At 48.7% G+C, this 18,983-nt stretch overlaps 1 protein-coding gene across 1 annotated transcript in view; it reads left to right on the forward strand.

Annotated features, from left to right (window-relative positions):
- Positions 1–18,983, forward strand: part of Prep (prolyl endopeptidase) — a 102,677-nt gene that overhangs the window by 17,034 nt on the left and 66,660 nt on the right. Inside the window, exons 3-6 of the mRNA XM_052163601.1 lie at positions 5,164–5,297; positions 6,732–6,862; positions 8,452–8,661; positions 13,058–13,179. Coding sequence (XP_052019561.1) covers positions 5,164–5,297; positions 6,732–6,862; positions 8,452–8,661; positions 13,058–13,179 — 597 coding nt within the window. The remainder of the gene's footprint in view (positions 1–5,163; positions 5,298–6,731; positions 6,863–8,451; positions 8,662–13,057; positions 13,180–18,983) is intronic.

The raw sequence follows: 18,983 nt of genomic DNA on the forward strand, positions 1-18,983 counted from the left end.
AGCTTGCACAGGAGTCCCCCCACTGAGCCCTCTCTCCTGCTTGCACAGGAGTCCCCCCCACTGAGCCCTCTGTCCAGCTTGCACAGGAGACCCCCCCACTGAGCCCTCTGTCCAGCTTGCACAGGAGTCCCCCCCACTGAGCCCTCTGTCCAGCTTGCACAGGAGTCCCCCCCACTGAGCCCTCTGTCCAGCTTGCACAGGAGTCCCCCCCACTGAGCCCTCTCTCCAGCTTGCACAGGAGTCCCCCCCACTGAGCCCTCTCTCCAGCTTGCACAGGAGTCCCCCCCACTGAGCCCTCTCTCCAGCTTGCACAGGAGTCCCCCCCACTGAGCCCTCTCTCCAGCTTGCACAGGAGTCCCCCCCACTGAGCCCTCTCTCCAGCTTGCACAGGAGTCCCCCCCACTGAGGCCTCTCTCCAGCTTGCACAGGAGTCCCCCCCACACTGAGCCCTCTCTCCAGCTTGCACAGGCGTCCCCCCACTGAGCCCTCTCTCCAGCTTGCACAGGAGTCCCCCCCACACTGAGCCCTCTCTCCAGCTTGCACAGGAGTCCCCCCACTGAGCCCTCTCTCCTGCTCATGCCCTTGCTTTCCAATACACTTCCTGTATTGTAGATTTGCTTAGTGATACATTAGTAATTCAAGAGAGGATGTGTCTTCTGTTTCATTTTTTTAATAGTTAGATATTTAGGGTTAAATTTTAAATTTCATTACCAGATTCTTAGTCAGTTGAGACTCAGGACCAAATGAAATTAAAATTTTAGCTTTGAATAAGCAGTGAACCCCCACCCCAGGTCCTGGGTCCTTTGGCCTTGGGAGGGAGCTCTGGCCTCTGAATATCCCTGCCCTGAAGAGGAGCTGCTGGACTCCGATAGTGTAGACAATGGTGTAGATGGATCCAAGCACACGTCCCCACCGCCTTCCTGGACTCTCAGCTCTGCAGTCTGGAGGAACTGTAGTTTCCTGCCAGGCTCTGCAGGACACCAGCCACTTCCTCCAGAAGCTGATTTACTTGCCAATTATGTTAATCACTGAGTATCTGCAGGAGATTGAGTCCAAGCCCTTCCTGGACACCCGTCTTCAAATGCTCGGGCTCCCAGCGTCCTCAGATCACTCGCAAGGCCTAAGACGGCACTTTGTAAATATGTGTTGTGGTCTTTAAGGACTGAAAACCTGTATATGTGCAGTTGTTTTCCCAGATTCTCCTGGCTCCTGATTCATGCAGTCTAGGTGAGTCTAGACCGCTGGTTTACACGGTAGGAATTGCTCTAGTCTGAGACATGTAGAAACATCATCCTTACTTGGTAGTATTTGAAAAGGTAACTAACCCTTATGCGGAGGACCTGACCCTGTCCCCCGCCCCGCCCCTCAGTAGCCTGCAGGCCATACTGCATTGCCTACCCTGATGCCCGGGAGGTGGCTCCTCCTTCCCTTGCTCTTCCGTAGCAAGTCCTGTCCCTAATTCATCTCTCTGTTGCCTGTCATGTTATGTGGAGATGTTGTTAACTGAGTGGGCGCCATGTTTATTCATTGACAGAAGAACGGTAGACTGAGAGTATGCCTTATTTTAGTGTTCGGCATTTTTATTTATACCCCATGTTGGAAAGGCAGAATGAATGTATTCATAAAGCAATCAGTAATTGGGTCTGCATCTGCTCCCTGAGTGCAAGTGTGTTTTTAGTTGACAAGTAAAAATCACTTGCGTTTATAGTTTTCATTCTATTTTCATATGTTTAAACACTGAGATCCTACATCTCACGTGACCTCACATACTGTCTTTGTGGTGAGAACTTGTAAAATCTGCTCTAAGCAGTTTTCCGGTATACAGAATTGTCATTATATCCAATCACCTGAACTTTTTTTCTCCAAACTTTTGTGTCTTTGGACCAGTATTGCCCAGAATTTCCCTGCCTGCCACCCTGACCTCTGACCCCAGAAAACTTTCATGTTACTCTTCCTCACTGAAGAGCAACATCTTTAGGTTTTGTCTACGTGAGATGGGGCAGTGTTTGTCTCTACCTGGCCCTTTATCAGTCTTGATTGTTTTGTGTGTGACAGTACAGTGTGTCGGCAACAACTTGAAACATTCCTTTTGAAGGTGGGGGATGGTAGTAGAATCTTCAGCCCCCAAATAGCCATTCTTACCCAGGAAGCCATGTTTTTATCTTTCAGTGATGTTAAAACTTATACCACAGGCTATACCACAAACAAGGGTGTGGGAGCCCGGTATGGTATTAACTGTAGTCACAGTGTGTGTGGCCAAGCTCTAGAATTCAGCCATGGTGTACAACTCCCCTCCTTCCTCTCTCCCTCCTCCTCCTCCTCTTCCTCCTCCTCCTCCTCATCCTCCTCGTCTCACGCCGCTCTTCCTGGGGCCTCGTTGTGTAGCTCAGTCCAGCTGTATGATGTAAGGAGAACCATGGCTCTGCTTCCAGCTCCTTAAAAATATAAAAACTCCAGGAACTGAGGTGATAAAGTCCTGCCACACAGCCATGAGTTCAGGCATCTAGCACCTATATAAAAAAGTCGGGCATGGCAGCTCCTATGGGAGTCCCCAGCCCTGGGGCGGGGACAGACTCGGCCCAGCCCTGGGCGGGCAGACAGAAAGATCTCCGGGCTTGCTGACATGCTCACCTGGCTAACGACCAGCTCCAAGTTCAGTGAGAGAACCTGTCTGAGAGAGATGGTGAGCAGTTGAAGACACCCAGTGTTGACCTCTGGGCTTCACAAAACCAGCACACATCTGCTTGCTCCAGATGGGGAACTCTCGACAGACCACAAAGCACAGATATCGCCGAGGTTCATTTCATTTCATTTCATTCGTGTTCCAGGAATAGAAATGTCTCAAAGGCAGCTGCATCACCAAAGGCCACCCCAGCACGGGGTGGGGGCCCGCTCATAAAGCTGGGATCCTGGAGCACACTACACACAGCTCAGCAGGTTGGGGAGCAGCCTTTTCAGGTCTCAGGGCCTCAGTGGCCTCATTTCTTCCAACCAGCTTGGCTGGATTCTGCTTCTTCCTCGCAGATGGTCCTTGTCTGGTCTTAGAGTCTTTGCAGCTCAGCTTAGCTTGAGTTGTTTTGTTTTGTTTTGTTTTTGTTGAGACAGTTTGTCTGCCTGCCCCTGCTTCCGGAGTGCTAGAATCGAGGGTATACACCTCCATTGCCCGGCTTGCCTTAAGTTTTGGCAACTGCGCTCCTGTGAGATGCTTGTCCTTGCCTACTCTGGTTGGGAGGAGCCTAGTGAATCTTGTCATTTTCAGGGACTTCCTGAAGATTTTTTTTTGTGCTGTTCACCTTCCTGTTTAAAGAGATTCCCTGCAGGGCCAAGCTGTTGCACAACACATGGACTGTAGTACAGTTATCCACACACACACACACATAGCAACCTACTTATCTACATATATGAATATTATAGGCACATATACATACACACATATGTATACCTCAAAGGCCTTCTGAAAACAGAGCAGGGCAAAACCCAGGCTTATTTGAAGCAGGGTCTGATTCTGTAGCCCAGAGCTCAGCGGAGTTTGGGACTAAATGGCATCCGTTTTATTACGTGTTTGAATCTGTTGCTTGAAGTGCATAAACCTTGCTAATCGCTCTATCCATTTGTGGCATTCTTCTCCTTTAAAGTCATAAACATTAATGAGTTTGGCACTGTTTCCCCCCAGGATGAGACTGTGGTTCTCCAAGGCAGGGCTGCGGGTTCCCAGATGAGAGCCCAGATTATCTGCTCAACACAGCAGAGCCCGGGTGGCCCGGTAGCTCAGGCCGCACCCAGAGTGGACTGGGGGTGATGGTGGGCTGGGCCACGGCCACAGCCTGTGCTCGGCTGCTTCCTGGCCTCCCCCTGGCCGCCTGTCTATTTGTAGGCATCTGAATATGGTGCCAGTGCAGTTCCTCGCAGACTTGTGCAGAGTAAACCACCTAACTACAAAAGGAGAGGACATTCAGCGACTAGACCAAGGTGTATTGTGTGTGTATATGAAGAAACCTAGGGTTCTGTACAATCAGTGTATGTAGATAACTCTGCAGTACAGGATTCAGCCAGCCGTAAGAATGGGGTCCTTCTCCTGCCTTATCCCCAAGGTCTCCTGACTTCCTGTGGTCCCCTTTAAACTGGAGAGATGGCTCAGCAGTTAAGAGCACTGAACACTTCTTCCAGAAGATCAGGGTTCATTTCCCAGCACCCACATGGCAGCTCACATACAGGCAAAACACCAACTTTTATAAAATAAAAATAAATTAAGTAATAAAACAGGATTATTGTTCTAGTCTGTGTCAGTTCAATTTTTCTAACTATCTGAGCAGTCCAGTGGCACACTTCCGTGAACCTCTTGGCTGGGGTTGACATAGTGGCAGATTTTAGATGATATGAAGAAGGAAAATCGGTGGAGTAATGACTGTGTGTTTTCTCCTACATTTGTCCCGGGGCTTGAAGCTGGACCCTTGGGGACTTATAAGTACGTATTATTGGTAGGATACAACTGAGTGGTATGCTACCGTGTGTTTGCTAAGCATGTAGACTCAGGAGGCAGATCCACTCTTTAGCTGTGTAATGTTGGATAGCTTTTCAAACGACATCAAGGTGCAGCTTTCTTTTTTTTTTTTTTCATAATTTATTTATTATTATATGCAAGTACACTATAGCTGTTTTTGGACACACCAGAAGAGAGTTCAGATCTCATTACGGATGGTTGTGAGCCACCATGTGGTTGCTGGGATTTGAACTCAAGACCTTTGGAAGAGTAGTCAGTGCTCTTATCCACTGAGCCATCTCACCAGCCCCATGGTGCAGCTTTCTTATATGTAACAGTGGCCTCATGAGAGAATCTTCTTGGGCTGCAGAGATGGTTCCATTAAACCTGATGACCTGAGTCCCCAGCCTTGGGACCCGTGTGATGGAAGGAGAGAAACACCTTGTACAAATTGTCTCCTGACATCCACACAGGCATTATGGGACACACACACACACACACACACACAGGCTTTAAAGTCACTGTGGTCCTCCTGCCTCAGCCTCCTGGCTGTTGGAATTATAGACACGAGCTGACACATTCATTTTCAAAACTATGCTTTTGCTGATTGATGCTAAAGAATAATGTTTCACATGGAGAGTTTTGTATTTGACTTGCCCTTTGTCCCTTTTAATTCTCTGCAGGCTTTCGTGGAGGCACAGAACAAGATTACAGTGCCGTTTCTTGAGCAATGTCCAATCAGGGGTTTGTACAAGGAGAGAATGACTGAGCTGTACGACTACCCCAAGTACAGCTGCCACTTCAAGAAAGGGAAGCGGTACGTGGACTTGCGTGTAGGCGTTTGCTTTCCATTCGTCAGCTGATGTCTTCTCTAATGAGTGTGTGTGTGTGTGTGTGTGTGTGTGTGAGAGAGGGGGGGGGGGAGAGGGAGAGAATGTATACATGCCAGAGGTTGATATATGTTTCTTCCTCTGTTTCCTCCTCCCTCTCCTCCCCCTCCCCCCACCCTCTCTCTTTCCAAGGTCTTCCTCCATAGCTCTAACTATCCCGGAACTCACTATGTAGTCTAGACTGGCCTCAAACTGACAGAGAGCTGCCTGCCTCTGCATCCTGAGTGCTGGGCTTAAAGGCTTGAGCCACAGCATTTTTCCTTCTACCCTGTTTTTTTTTTTTGAGACAGGCTCTCTGAGAACCTGGAGCTTACCAGAGCCTGGGGTAAGACATGGCGGCACATGGTGCTTAGCTTTTGTGTCAGCATTGGGGATTCCCGCTCAGGACTTCCCACAGTAAACATTTCACCCACTGAGCCACCTCTACAGCTCTCGTGAATGCTTAAAATACCAAGTACAGTCTGGCGCCTTTTATCCTAGCACTTGTGGCCGGCCTGGTACATAGTGAGACTCTGTTGCAAACAAATGAGGTACATGTTTGAACTGATCAGTTTTTAAAAGGATTGGTCGTTGTGTTTGAACATGAGAATCACCTTTGTCCCGCTAAGTGCTTACCGTAGTCATAAAATAGCAGTTAAGAAATTTAGCAGTGTACAGCCTGTGAAACTAGATTATGGTAAATCTTCATTACCTGTGGTTACTTGGTAAGCCTGGGATTCATAAAGAACAGTGAAGATTTGTTTCCACCCAGTATTTGGCTTGTAGTACTTGAAAAGACCTTATTATATATATATATAAGCTTTTTTTTCTATCCAAGAATGGTGTACAAAGCAGAGCCTGTGAATTTAGCCCTCCCGTTCATAAGTTTCCAGCACCCACTTGAACATAATCTATTGTTCTTTTTTTTTTTTTAAAAGAAAGTCTCTGTGGATGCACACATTTATCTTGGAATTCCTTGGACTCTCCCCACCTCACACCGCTACCCTGTGTGCCACACCCTGCCCATGCTGACCTGCACACCTGGCGGCCAGCCATGCTGTAGAAGCAGACCGGAAGTTTACAGTAGAATATCTGCTTTCTTCCTCATTGAGGAATGCTTTATCTGACTGCCTGAGCTACTTTTAGCCAATTGGTCGCCTCTACCTCACATACCAACTATGATAAGCCATTTGCATACCAAAGGCCTTTCAGATCTTTACTATTGTAAGCTGAGGGACTAGCACTCTCCTCCTCTGACTGTCTCAGCTTCATAGAAACTATTTCTTCCTGTGTGCGGTCCTGTGAAATTTGCTCCTACATGTGCTTGATGCTTCTCGCGAATAGAAGGCGCCACGGCTAAATACAGGGACTTCTGTTCCCAGGTATTTTCATTTTTACAACACAGGTTTGCAGAACCAGCGTGTGTTATACGTGCAAGACTCCCTAGAGGGGGAGGCCAGAGTGTTCCTGGACCCCAACACGCTGTCGGACGACGGCACAGTAGCACTCAGAGGTAGGTGCCTTGCAGCCAGACCCCCGGGAGCTCTTGCATCGCCACTTGGAGCTCTGAGGTCTTGAGATCCTGAGCAGAGTGTAGACCGTATTGTAGAACAGATGCACACACAGTATTAGGAAAGCTAACCTTGTACACTATATTTAGACCATGGGAATAGTCACGGCCATCTTTCTCACTCTGATGCTGTGAAGCAGAGCTGGAGAAATAAGTCACACGAGACCAAAACTAACTTCTGGGATGCTGAGGTATCATTATTTATTATTCCCATAAGCTCTGAGTCCTGACTGGAAGAAACTTAAGCAGTTCAGAGAATCTTCCAGCCATACAGTAGGCGGGCGATCAGAGTATGACGGCCTAGGCAATTGGCAGTCCATTAGAATTAAAAGCAAAAGTGCTTGATCTCATGGAATGAACGCACTGGGTGCCCTGACACTAAAGATGCTGCCGCACCACCTGAGTCTCAGTGCGTCCTGCCTGCAGGTTCTCCACGCTTGCGTTAGGCCTGCTCCCAGTGTAGCCTCCTCCAAAGGGCATTGCGAAGATAAGTAAGCCTTGATTTGTCTTATGTTAGGAAGAAGTAAGTTATTCTCAAGGTCTGTGGTTTAGTAGTTACAGAGTTAGATGGCTGCGTGGTGTGCCGGCTGCTCCTCATGTGGGCTCCGCATCTATGTTATCATGTGCATACGGTTGTGGATATTCTGTGGCACTTACAAGTGATTAATAGGTATGTTAGTAAATTTTAAAGTCATTTCCTACAGGTTGAGGTTCCGTGGTAATTATTGGGCTTCTACAAATTGATGAGCCTCGATAAAATTTAGCAAGCTCCCCAGGGCATCATTGGTATCTAAACCTTATTCTGCTAGGATCGCATGATACCACAACTACAAAAGCTAAGGTCAAACATGACTGTTTGTCAAGACAGTTACACAGGACGGGAGAGCCGTTGGGTCCCAGGAGTCGGACTTGGCATGGCAGCCCAGGGACAGGTCACTCTCTGTTCTTTGTAGAATGTGCACGTGGTGGGTGTTCCTTGTGAGCCTCTATTACTGGGCCTGTGATGTCATGGTGTGGGTATTAATCTCTGAATGCCACTGATGCTCCAAAAGTGAGGCTCTAAAGAGCGATCTGAGGAGCTTTGGAGTCCATCCCAAAAATTACTTAACGGCTCTAGTTTAATTCTGTTCTATGCTACTATGTATCATGATCCAGTCATTACTATAAAAGCAGATTTCCCCGTACTTACTCACTTTAGAGTATAAATAAAATATGCTATCTGTCCCAGATGAGTTCTGCTTATAAAACTTTCAGAATGGAAGCATCTTAATGGACGCAATGATCCAAGGTGTCCTTTTACCAGGTCAGAAAGTATGGCCTACGGAGGTTAAGGGTTTGTCATCTTAATGGCAATCCCTTCAATTTCAGCTGCACCCGGATTCAGTTCACTCACTCTCGGTTTCCTGTTTCCCCATTGTCACATTTGGTCCCCATGCTATGACAAGCAGCCTTGACAGTGTGGATGATGACCATAGGCAAGATCAAGAGTTGTATCCAAAGGTCACACGTGACCGTTCCCTGTGTCCCCCTAGGTTATGCCTTCAGTGAAGACGGTGAATACTTTGCCTATGGGCTGAGCGCCAGCGGCTCAGACTGGGTGACCATCAAGTTCATGAAGGTGGACGGTGCCAAAGAGCTTCCGGACGTGCTGGAGAGAGTCAAGTTCACCTGTATGGCCTGGACGCATGACGGGAAGGGGATGTTCTACAACTCCTACCCGCCGCAGGACGGGAAGAACGATGGTATGTGAGCCCCTCAGTGAAGCCAGTGTTACTAAAGATCATGACTTCTTGTAACTAAAAGGGAAGCTAGATTGGTGGGTGCCGCTTACGGTACCGCGTGTATCTTACCTTTTCACACTGCAACATGAGTGTTGTCCGTAAAACCTCTATCAAGTTACAAAACTTAGGGCTGGGCGGTGGTAGCGCACACCTTTAGTCCCAGCACTTGGGAGGCAGAGGCAGGCGGATCTCTGAGTTCTAGGCCAGCCTGGTCTACAGAGTGAGTTCCAGGACAGAGAAACCCTGTAAATCTCATAACTGGGGTGGTGATCTGTGAGAGGCAGCCTGGACCCTGGTCCAGCTCAGGCTTAAAACCCTGGAGACTCAGCAGGTGACAGTCACCTGCAAGGGAAGGTAGGTGTTTGGGCCCCTGGTTCCTGTCACAGCTACAGCCGCCCACAACACACTCCTCACCTCTAGCAGCACCAAGCCCTCCCACATGCAGATAAGGTTTCCTCAAGCTCTCAGACCAAGCCAGTGAGAAGTACCTGCTGTCAGACCCCGACCCACCCCAGAACTGTATCTAAGAATCCTATCCGGAAGGATTAGAGGTGTGCGAGGAGAACTACTCTGTCGTCTGTCTGAGAGCTTCTGTCACAAGAGCTGTAACACTTGGGAGGAGGTCTGCTCTCCAGAAACACCTCCTGAAGCTCCCTGCACACCTCACTGTCTGGTCAGCATCTCGTAGGCCCAGCCTGGCCCAACTCAGAGCAGGGTGACCGTGACGTGGACTAACTAAGATGGCACTGCGGAGACAGAGGTGAAGCCAGCTGCAGCAGTGGAAGCAGCAGAATCGATGTCCCCCCTTCCTGCCCGCACTCCCCTTTGCCAGAATCCTCACACCCTGCCGGGCCAGAGATCTCTGTGGAAAAACCTCTGGGACACAGACCCACAGTAACAGTAACAATTACAGTTTTGTGTTCCGGCTGTGTTCACGTACTGCGCACAGCACGCGTGGCCAGTGGCGACCCCGAGGCTGTAGGTTGGTTAGTCATTGTGACTGGTTTAGGAAGGGCAGTGTCTCCCAGCTGTAATCTTGCTGAATTCTTGGTGGCGTGTGTGAGAACCTCTCAGACCGTCATGGCGGCTTTGTGATTGGCATAAGCAGTTTATATTCTGCTTCCAACCAGCGTTCCTGAAAAAACTCGAGTGTTCTTAAGTGCCATAAGGTGTTTTTTAGATTTTGTCGTGTATCATTTATTGTCCCAGTAGCTTGGTACATTTTTCACAGTGAGAAAATAAAATCTAGTCTCATAATAATCTTCAGAATCAGCAGTACATGTGAATTGCTTTATAGTGATGAGCAGCTGATGCCTCGCATTTAAAAAATAATTTAGATAATTTGAAAAATAAATAATTAAAAACTAATTTAAAATGATTTAAAGTAATAATATATACACTAAAAAATTAAAATTCACAGAATGAACAAAAATATGCATGTATCTATGTCCTTGGTGTCTTCCCCAGAGGAGGAATAATTGGTAACTTAAGAGTTAGCTCGGCTGCGGTGAGCATCGTCATCCGGAGCCCGTGGTCATGTTAGGCCCGCCTGTGATGTGCACTCTGTTCTTGGGCTCAGCTGTGGTGTGTGTGTCGCCATTGCCTTGTCATGCAGGTTAATTCGCTGCCTTGGAAGGTGTTTACACTCCACGGGTTTCTCCTCCCTTCCCTAGTGCCTGGCAACCCTGATCTTATCTTTTCTCCTTTTCAGTCAGGGTCTCACTGTGTTGCCCAAACTGCCCTTTTTGCCCTAGCTTCTCAGGAGCAGGGTGCAGGCATGAGCCGCAGTGCTGCATACCGCTGACCCTTTCTGTCTGGATAGTTTCAGTTCTGTAGATGGCGGTATGTAGAGGTAGCCTCTTCAGATCAGCTCCTGCCGATAGCTACTCTAAGGCTCTCTCCTTTTTAGTAAGGGAGAGCATTTCATGGCCTGCCCTCCTTATCCCTCGATAGCTCCAGGAAACGCTCCTTGTTTTAGCGGCCATGTGCTGAGTGGCTATCACGGGTGGACATTTGTGAGCCTTTGCGTGAAATGACACCCAGGCACCACAGTTGCCAGATCTGAAGGCGAGGGACCCGTAGAACCATCCTCCAAAGCCTGTGGGTGACCCTCTGCATTCCCACCAGCAAAGAGCTGAGGGTTCCTGGCTGGCCCCGGGGTCTGCAATGCTCTCAGGGTTTGGGAATCCAGCAGTTCTGGTCGCTCTGTGCTGATGTGTTTCCTTGTCACAGGCACGATGTGGGGCCCTTAATCCACAGCTTGGTTCCTCTCTGTCTCTGACCTACCGTTTTTGATTGGATTCTAGTTTTCTTACTCTTGGAAGACAACTGTTTCGTTAAGGCCTTTCTATGCTTTAGTTAACAGCCCTCCTTCATATGGTATCTTGCAAACATTTTGTCCTGGTCTGACTTCTCACTCTTCCAGTAGGATCTTTGGCTAAGTATATGTTTTTAATTTTGATGGTCTGGTTTATCAGTGACCTTTATTGTAATATCTGAATATGTGAAACCTACTCCAAGGGCCACCTACGCTATCATTTATAGGTTACTGTCTTACATTTTGGTCTGTGATCTTCTTTGAGTTAATTTTTATGAGGAATGTAAAGTTTATATCCAGATATTTTTTTTTCTAGTACGGTTTGTTAAAAAGCTAGTTATATTTCGTTCGTTTATTAAAGACTGACGGTCTGTATCTATATGGGTCCCTTTCTGAGCTTTCAATCCTGTTGCTAAAGTTTGCTTATGTGTTTTGCTTGTATATATATATATATATATATATATATATATATATATATATATATTTAATTTTCAGGTCATAATTCACGGTCGTGGTGCCATCTTGGCTCCTTGACAGTCCTGGTACCATCTTGGCTCCTTTACGGTCCTGGTGCCAGATTAGCTCCTTCGTGGTCCTGGTGCCATCTTGGCTCCTTCACGGTCGTGGTGCCATCTTGGCTTCTTCATGGCTGTGGTACCATCTTGGCTCCTTCGTGGTCCTGGTGCCATCTTGGCTCCTTCATGGCCGTGATGCCATCTTGGCTCCTTCATGGTTATGGTGCCATCTTGGCTCCTTCGTGGTCCTGGTGCCATCTTGGCTCCTTCGTGGTCCTGGTGCCATCTTGGCTCCTTCACGGTCGTGGTGCCATCTTGGCTCCTCCGTGGTCCTGGTGCCATCTTGGCTCCTCCGTGGTCCTGGTGCCATCTTGGCTCCTTCATGGTCCTGGTGCCATCTTGGCTCCTTCATGGCCATGGTGCCATCTTGGCTCCTCCGTGGTCGTGGTGCCATCTTGGCTCCTCCGTGATCCTGGTGCCATCTTGGTTCCTCCATGGTCCTGGTGCCATCTTGGCTCCTTCATGTGCATTTGCTGTTATGCTTTGCTCTTGTTCTCTGCCCCTCCTCCATCCTCCCTGGTACCCTCTCCTCCCCTCCAGCTAATTCCTTTCCCCATTCAATGCCCTTGGCTGTTTGCACTAGGGTATGCCACCACCCTCCGTTTCAGCTGTCCAGACCTTAGGTTGGCTGCCATTGCTTCGGCTCCTCAGTGCCAGGGTAGCAGGTGGGCGCCACCATCCCTGCCAGGAACAGAAGTTAGATGGAGTCTGTCCTCCAACTTGTTCTTCACCTCAGTGCAGTCCGTTGCTCTGAGTGTCTTTGTTTCTGTGGCCGTGATAAAGGCTATGAGCAAAAGCATCTGGGAGGAAAGGGTTGATTTCATCTTACAGTTCCAGGTCACACTCCATCTCTGAGGGAAGTCAGGGCAGGTACTCAAGGCAGGAGCTGCGGCAGAGACAACAGAAGAACGCTGCTCATTAGCTTGCCCCTCGGGCCTGCTTGGTTTGCTTCCATAGATACCCAGGACCACCTCGTCCTATCCAGGGTGACACCGCACACACTTGTCTCTCCCACATCAATTAGCAGTCAGGAAAACATCTCCGTCAGATTAATACAGTTGAGGTTCCCTTCCCCAGATAACTCTAGATTGTGTCAGACTGAGCAAAAAGAAAACAACAACAACAACAAAAACCAAACACAGGACAGTCCCTACCCTGGGGTCCTGGGGTGTGGCTAAGGGTCATGTTGAGAGGAGCTAACATGTTGGCAGCACTGAGCGAGCCTTCCGTGGGCCTGGGGTAGCTCCGTTTATTAGTTAATTCATTTCTTTGGGATGCTTACAAGTTTCCTTATAGACCTTGTGATACTTTGTTGGATTTATGGTGATGGAGCTTGACTTTGCGTGTTTTCACGTCGCCGCCTGCAACTGTGTGCCTAACACATGACGTGTTCTTAGATCGTCCGATGGAGGTGGGTGTCCTTAAGACCGCCAGCTGCGTTTCAGCAGTGTGTTCTGTTCTTCAGGCACAGAGACGTCCACCAATCTCCACCAGAAGCTCTGCTACCACGTCTTGGGGACGGATCAGTCAGAAGATATTTTGTGTGCCGAGTTCCCCGAGGAGCCGAAATGGATGGGCGGAGCCGAGGTACCTTAGTATACCTGCCCTCAGGGATACTTATGTAAATATGGGGGGGTGGGGATTGTACAAAGCACTGGAGTGAAATTTAAAATATTTAAAATATTGCAATTCAAATGAGTTATTAAGAATGAAGATGGTAAATCGTCTGCTGATTTCAACATTAAAGTCTCCATAAAAACAAAACCTGTTTCTGGTTATGATGACATGAGGCAAGTGGGAGCATCCCAGAGATCAGCTCTTCTAGTGTGTTCCACTGCCCTGAAGAGAGAGCTCCGGAGAGACGGGTCTCTCTGTGTTCTTTCTTCACCTGTGCCATGTTTTCTCAGCAGGTGTCTTAGTCAGGGTTTCTATTCCTGCACAAACATCATGACCAAGAAGCAAGTCAGGGAGGAAAGGGTTTATTCTGCTTACACTTCCACATTGCTGTTCATCACCAAAGGAAGTCAGGACTAGAGAACTCAAGCCGGTCAGGAAGCAGGAGCTGATGCAGAGGCCATGGAGGGATGTTCCTTACTGGCTTGCTTCCCCTGGCTTGCTCTCTAATAGAACCCAAGAGCACCAGCCCAGGGATGGCACCACCCACAAGGGGCCCTCCCCCCTTGGTCACTAATTGAGAAAATGCCCCACAGCTGGGTCTCATGGAGGCACTTCCCCAAGTGAAGCTCCTTTCTCTGTGATAACTCCAGGCTGTGTCAAGTTGACATACAAAACCACTAGGCATCTTTTAGACATTTCCCACTTTATAAGAATTCAGAAACTCATTGGGGGCCATTTTTAACAATAATTACTGAAGTGCTGTGCTACTGAGATAGGTTGGCCATGCTGTATTATGCATGATGGTATGTAGGCGCTCTCACAGTCAACCTCACGTTTTTGTTCGTGTACTACAGACTGTTGTTGTTGAAGGAAGGGTACCACACTGTGTGTTTTTTATTGGGGTTGGGATGTAACGTCCCACTGTGGGTAAGAATCCACCAGAGACCTGTTAGTGAGCTGAGGCGCTCTCTTTTCTGAAAAGCTAGTAGGACTTCGGCAGGAAAGGAACATTTTAAATTTTAATTCTTGTTTCCGAGTCTGGTTGGAGGGATTTGAGAACAGTGACCGCGCCTTGTCCCTGTGTCTTCACGTGTAGTACTTTAAGTTGTCCTCGTCAGCAGTTTCCATGCTGTGGTTTTCTATCCTGGCCCATTTGGGTGTCAGGTGAGGTCTGGAAGGTTGCGCTTCCTGCTGCTTATTTCCTCAGTAGCTGTGAAGGGAGGGATTGGGGGAGGGCGTGGCTCATCCAGAGCCTTCTGCTGCCTCGGTTCTTCTTGGCTGCTCAGCTGTGATAGGCTCCCCTGTGCCATCCTTCCGTAGCAGAAGGCCCTCAGGTCTCAGGGCCTCTTTACGGTTGTTCCCGCTAACCATTGCATCCTCCCTTCCAAGCCTGGGGTATTTTTGTGAGGTTCCCACCCCCGTAGCTTTCAGCTTTCTTTCCTGGTGCCTCCTGGCCAGTCACATCTGGGGACCGCCATCCCTCAGGCTGCCCTCTTACCTGCCTTCCGAGGACCTCGGCCTACCTCCCGTTCACAGTCCCTCCATGTGCACCCATTCTTCAGTGCCTCGGAGGTCCAAGCATGGGGCGGCTGTCACAGAAAGACGTCAGCTGCGTACTATGGATGCAGCGTCAGAATAGAGGGGAGAGATTGCTGTGCTCTATGTTAGGTGGGCCACCCCCACCAAAAACTTTGTTATTTTGAAGTCATTTGTGAACCAAAAATTTAAACAAAAATCTCTAAGAACTCAAACTTCCCAGCAGGGGGTGCTGCAGACTAAAGATTGTGGCGATCCTCGGAGCGAGAAGGACTCACACAGCTGGCTGAGTCCTACACTGGGGACTTAACTCTGTCATACCTGATTCTTGAAGTTTTTTGGGTTTTTTTGATCCTATATCTTAATATACATTACATATAGCCATAAGCTATTTTCATACATTAGCTTGTGATCTCTAGTTATTTAAAAATACACACTTGTATATACAATTATAGATGTTACACATAGATTCACATGGGAAATTCACACACACACACACACACACACACACAAAACGTGGAGTCTGTTTTGTGTTGGCCAGCTACTCCTGGGTATGTGGCCTGCCCTAGAGTGTGGTTGGAATACAGTGTGGTGGTCCGGAGGCCACCATAGGCTCATATATTTGAATGTTTGGCCCTCAGTTAGTGAGACTGTTTGGGACAGATGAGGGGTGTGGCCTTGTGGAGGAGGTGTTGTCACTGGGGAAGGCTTTGAGGTTTCAAAAGCCTGCATCTCATCGGGACCAGTTGCTCTCTCTGCTGTACTTGTGGCTCTGATGTGAGCGCTCAGCTCTTGCATTGGTGCCTGCTGGTCTGCCTGTCTGCCTGTCTGCCTGCCTGCCTGCCTGCCTGTCTGCCTGCCTGCCTGTCTGCCTGCCTCCCTTCTCCCTGCTGTGATGGTCATGGACTCACCTTGTGAAACTGTAGGCAAACTACCAGTTGAATGCTTCTTTTGTTAATTGCCTCGACCACAGTGTCTCTTCACAGCAGTAGGACAGTATCCAAGGCACCTGGTGATGGACGCGCCCCAAGGGAGAGAGTTGTGTTTCCCTTTCCCAGAAAGTGTCAGTTGCAGATAGCTTCTTGGTGGGACTTTTTGCCCACTTCCCCTGTTCTGCCTTAGGATTGTGTGTGGTGTCACCTGTGTCCTGGCACAGTCTGTGAGTTCGTGTGTTCCATCATCCACTACCTTGGGCTCCTATAGTCTTCCTGCCTCCATTTCTCTCTCATGAGAGAGAGAGAGAGAGAGAGAGAGAGAGAGAGAGAGAGAGAGAGAGAATGAACCTGTTGATTGTTGACATGGGGGAAGGATCCGGGAGGAGTTGGGGACGGGGAGAGAATATGATCAAAATAGTGAATGAAAAAAGTTTAAGTAAAATAAACATTTTTTTGGTTAATTTCAAGAATTTTATACACTACATGTAATATATTTTGGTCACATTTACCTGTTAATGGCTCCCATATCTTCCCCCCACCTTCTCTACCCCCTCCCAACTGCATGGCCTCTTGTTTGTTGTGCTTTTGTTTTCGATGGCTCCCTGATTCAGATTCATGCTACCCATATATATGATCGTGGGTGTGGTACCCACCATCCACCAGAGTGTGGCCAACCTTCTAGGAGATGCCCCCTGAGAGAAAAATGACCCTCCCCCCTCCCTCCCTCCCTCCCTCCCTCCCTCGGAAGCTGTCTGTTTTCTATCTGTAGTTTCTCAGGCACGGGTGGTGGCTCTCTCTCTCCTGTGCTAGCCGCTGTGAGCTCATGGGTGTGGCGGTCCTGTTATGTTCAGAAGACACCGTTTTGGCCCAGTCCTCTACCAGCTCTGGCGTCTTCCCTCTCTACCCTCTCCTGAGCCTTGATGAGGCAGTGGCCAAGCACTCCACTGACTTACACTGTGGACTTTGATCAAGTGTGACCTTTCGCATTAGCCGTTGTCCTGTCCACTGCACAAAAACGAATAACAACAATTGAGCGCTTTTGTTGGAGTGTTGCGCTGATCTGCCTGTGGGTTTACAGATAGGGATCCAGAGGTCAGCTTGATGGTGTCCATTTACTAAAATCACCATTGTAGGTCCGCATGTGGGACCCGTGAGTTCCCCTGCCTTTGGCTCTTTAGCACATCAGGCACACACTCTCTCCTGCAGAGTTGATTTTAAATCCAGTCAGAAATAGTTGGCTGCCCCCTAGTGTTCCTGCTACTATTTGCACTCTTGGGCTTGTTGCCAGGCCAGTGGTTAATATTAGCCCAGGCTGCAAAGCTGGGTGAGACCCTGGGCGGCTTTTCGGCCCAGCAGTCTGCATAACACCCCAGTCACCATACTGATTACTACGGGGGAGATCTCTGCAGCGTGCCTGGGAAGACAGAAGGCCTCAGAAACCAAACTGGAGCCCTAGATGTGGGGAAGCAGAAAGGCCAGGCCGTGCTGTTCCTACAAAGCGGCTGGGTAGGAATACCGTTCTGGGTGGAGGTCAGCTGTCCCCGTGCTGAACCGCTTGGGACTGACCTCCTTCCGATCTTGTACTATTTACTTACACTGTGCTGTTTTCATTAACACCTAGTCTAGTTTCTTTTCCTGCTGTTATAATAAACACCAAGACTCAGAACACCTTGGAGAAGGAAAGTATTTCATCTCCTTGGTTAGAGTCAATTAGCAAGGGGAGTGAGGGCAGAAACCCTGGGGAACCGCCCTCAGGCTCCAGTCCTACAGCTCAGGCCCGCCTGCCTAGGATGGCACCACCCACGGTAGGAGGGGCTCTCAGACTTTAATTAGCAATGGAGAAAATGCCCTGCAGATTGCTCCCAAGCCAGTCTAACGGAGGCAGCTCTTCAGGAAGGGTTCCCTTCCCTGGGTATGTGGTTGACGGCCAGGGAGAGTCACCACAGGGTCCCAGTTGATAGTCACGTCTGGTGCCTGTATTTTGTGCCTGCAAACTGTCACTTGAGCCCCGGTGTAAAATTTTTCTGCCTGTGGTGTCCTGTGTCAGCGCCCCAATATACGTTAGGGTTAGGGTTAGGGTTAGGATCAGGGTTAGGGTTAGGATCAGGGTTAGGGTTAGGGTTAGGGTACAGGGCATGTGCGTTCAGAGAATGATTTCAGGAGCTAGTTCACGCCTCCATTATGGGTTCTCAGGTCCAAATTCAGGTTATCAGCTAGCATGTCCACCTACTACTGAGCCATCTTGCCAGCTCAGATTTTGGGTTTTTCAACTAGAGATGAGCAGCCTCTACGGCTGTTGGAGGGCTGGTGAGTACTTCCTCCCCTGACTCGTGGATCACCCAGGAAGGGAGGAAGGAAAGCAAATGGGATTATTGAAAAAAACCGAGCTTAAGTTCCAGGAGAGGAGGAGTCAATGGGTCAGAGACACCAGTGCCCAGCCTGGGCGAGAGCGCTGGTATTTCAATAGGGTTATTTTCTTTGTTTTTGTTTTGTTTTGTTTTGTGGCTTCTGCCCAGGATGCTCTGTTGTGTCTGATTCTAACTTACCGGTCAGGATATCAAATAAATAGCGTTTGGATAGATTCCAGTTTTACCTAGCTGTATCGTTGTACTTTCTGGGAATGCTGGGTAGTCTGGCATAGGGCTGCCTGTTACAAATATGGAGGTGGGTCATACGCACTTGTATGCATGGCTGCTTCTAGGCCTGACACGGCCTCTTCTGCCATCCGCGAATCCTATCTGAACACTCATCATGTGCATTGGAGTTTGGTATTTGGACGTCTTCCTTAATTGAGTGTTGGGAAGAGACTCGTGAAGAGCTCGCCCGCCGGGCCGTGCAAGCCTGTTTGCCTGCCTCTGTTAGCCTGCAGTCTCCAGTGTCGCCGCTCTCTCTGCTCCCTTTCCACACAGTTAGTTCTCTGCTCCGGCGGCACCCAGCACAGAAGAGGTGTGTGTTTTAGTCCTACAGGGTGGCGTCCGTCAGTCCTGAGACATATACTGAGAGTGAGTGCATTGCAGACAGCCTGAGTACGCACTAGGCAGTCCCCTGGTGACGGACCCCGTACCTACACTAGCATAAGCAGCAGTGAGAATGGGAAGTCTTTTTTTCTTTTTTTAAACAGTTCTTTTTTAAAAAAAGAGATTTATTTATTTATTTAATGTATATGAGTACACTGTAGCTGTACAGATGGTTGTGACCTATCGTGTGGTTACTGGGAACTGAACTCAGGACGTCTGCTTGCTCTGGCCCAAAGATTTATTATTGTATGTACTTAAGACACTCCAGAAGAGGGCGTCAGATCTC

Source organism: Apodemus sylvaticus, chromosome 19 (assembly GCF_947179515.1).
Source record: "Apodemus sylvaticus chromosome 19, mApoSyl1.1, whole genome shotgun sequence".
Lineage (NCBI taxonomy): Eukaryota > Metazoa > Chordata > Mammalia > Rodentia > Muridae > Apodemus > Apodemus sylvaticus.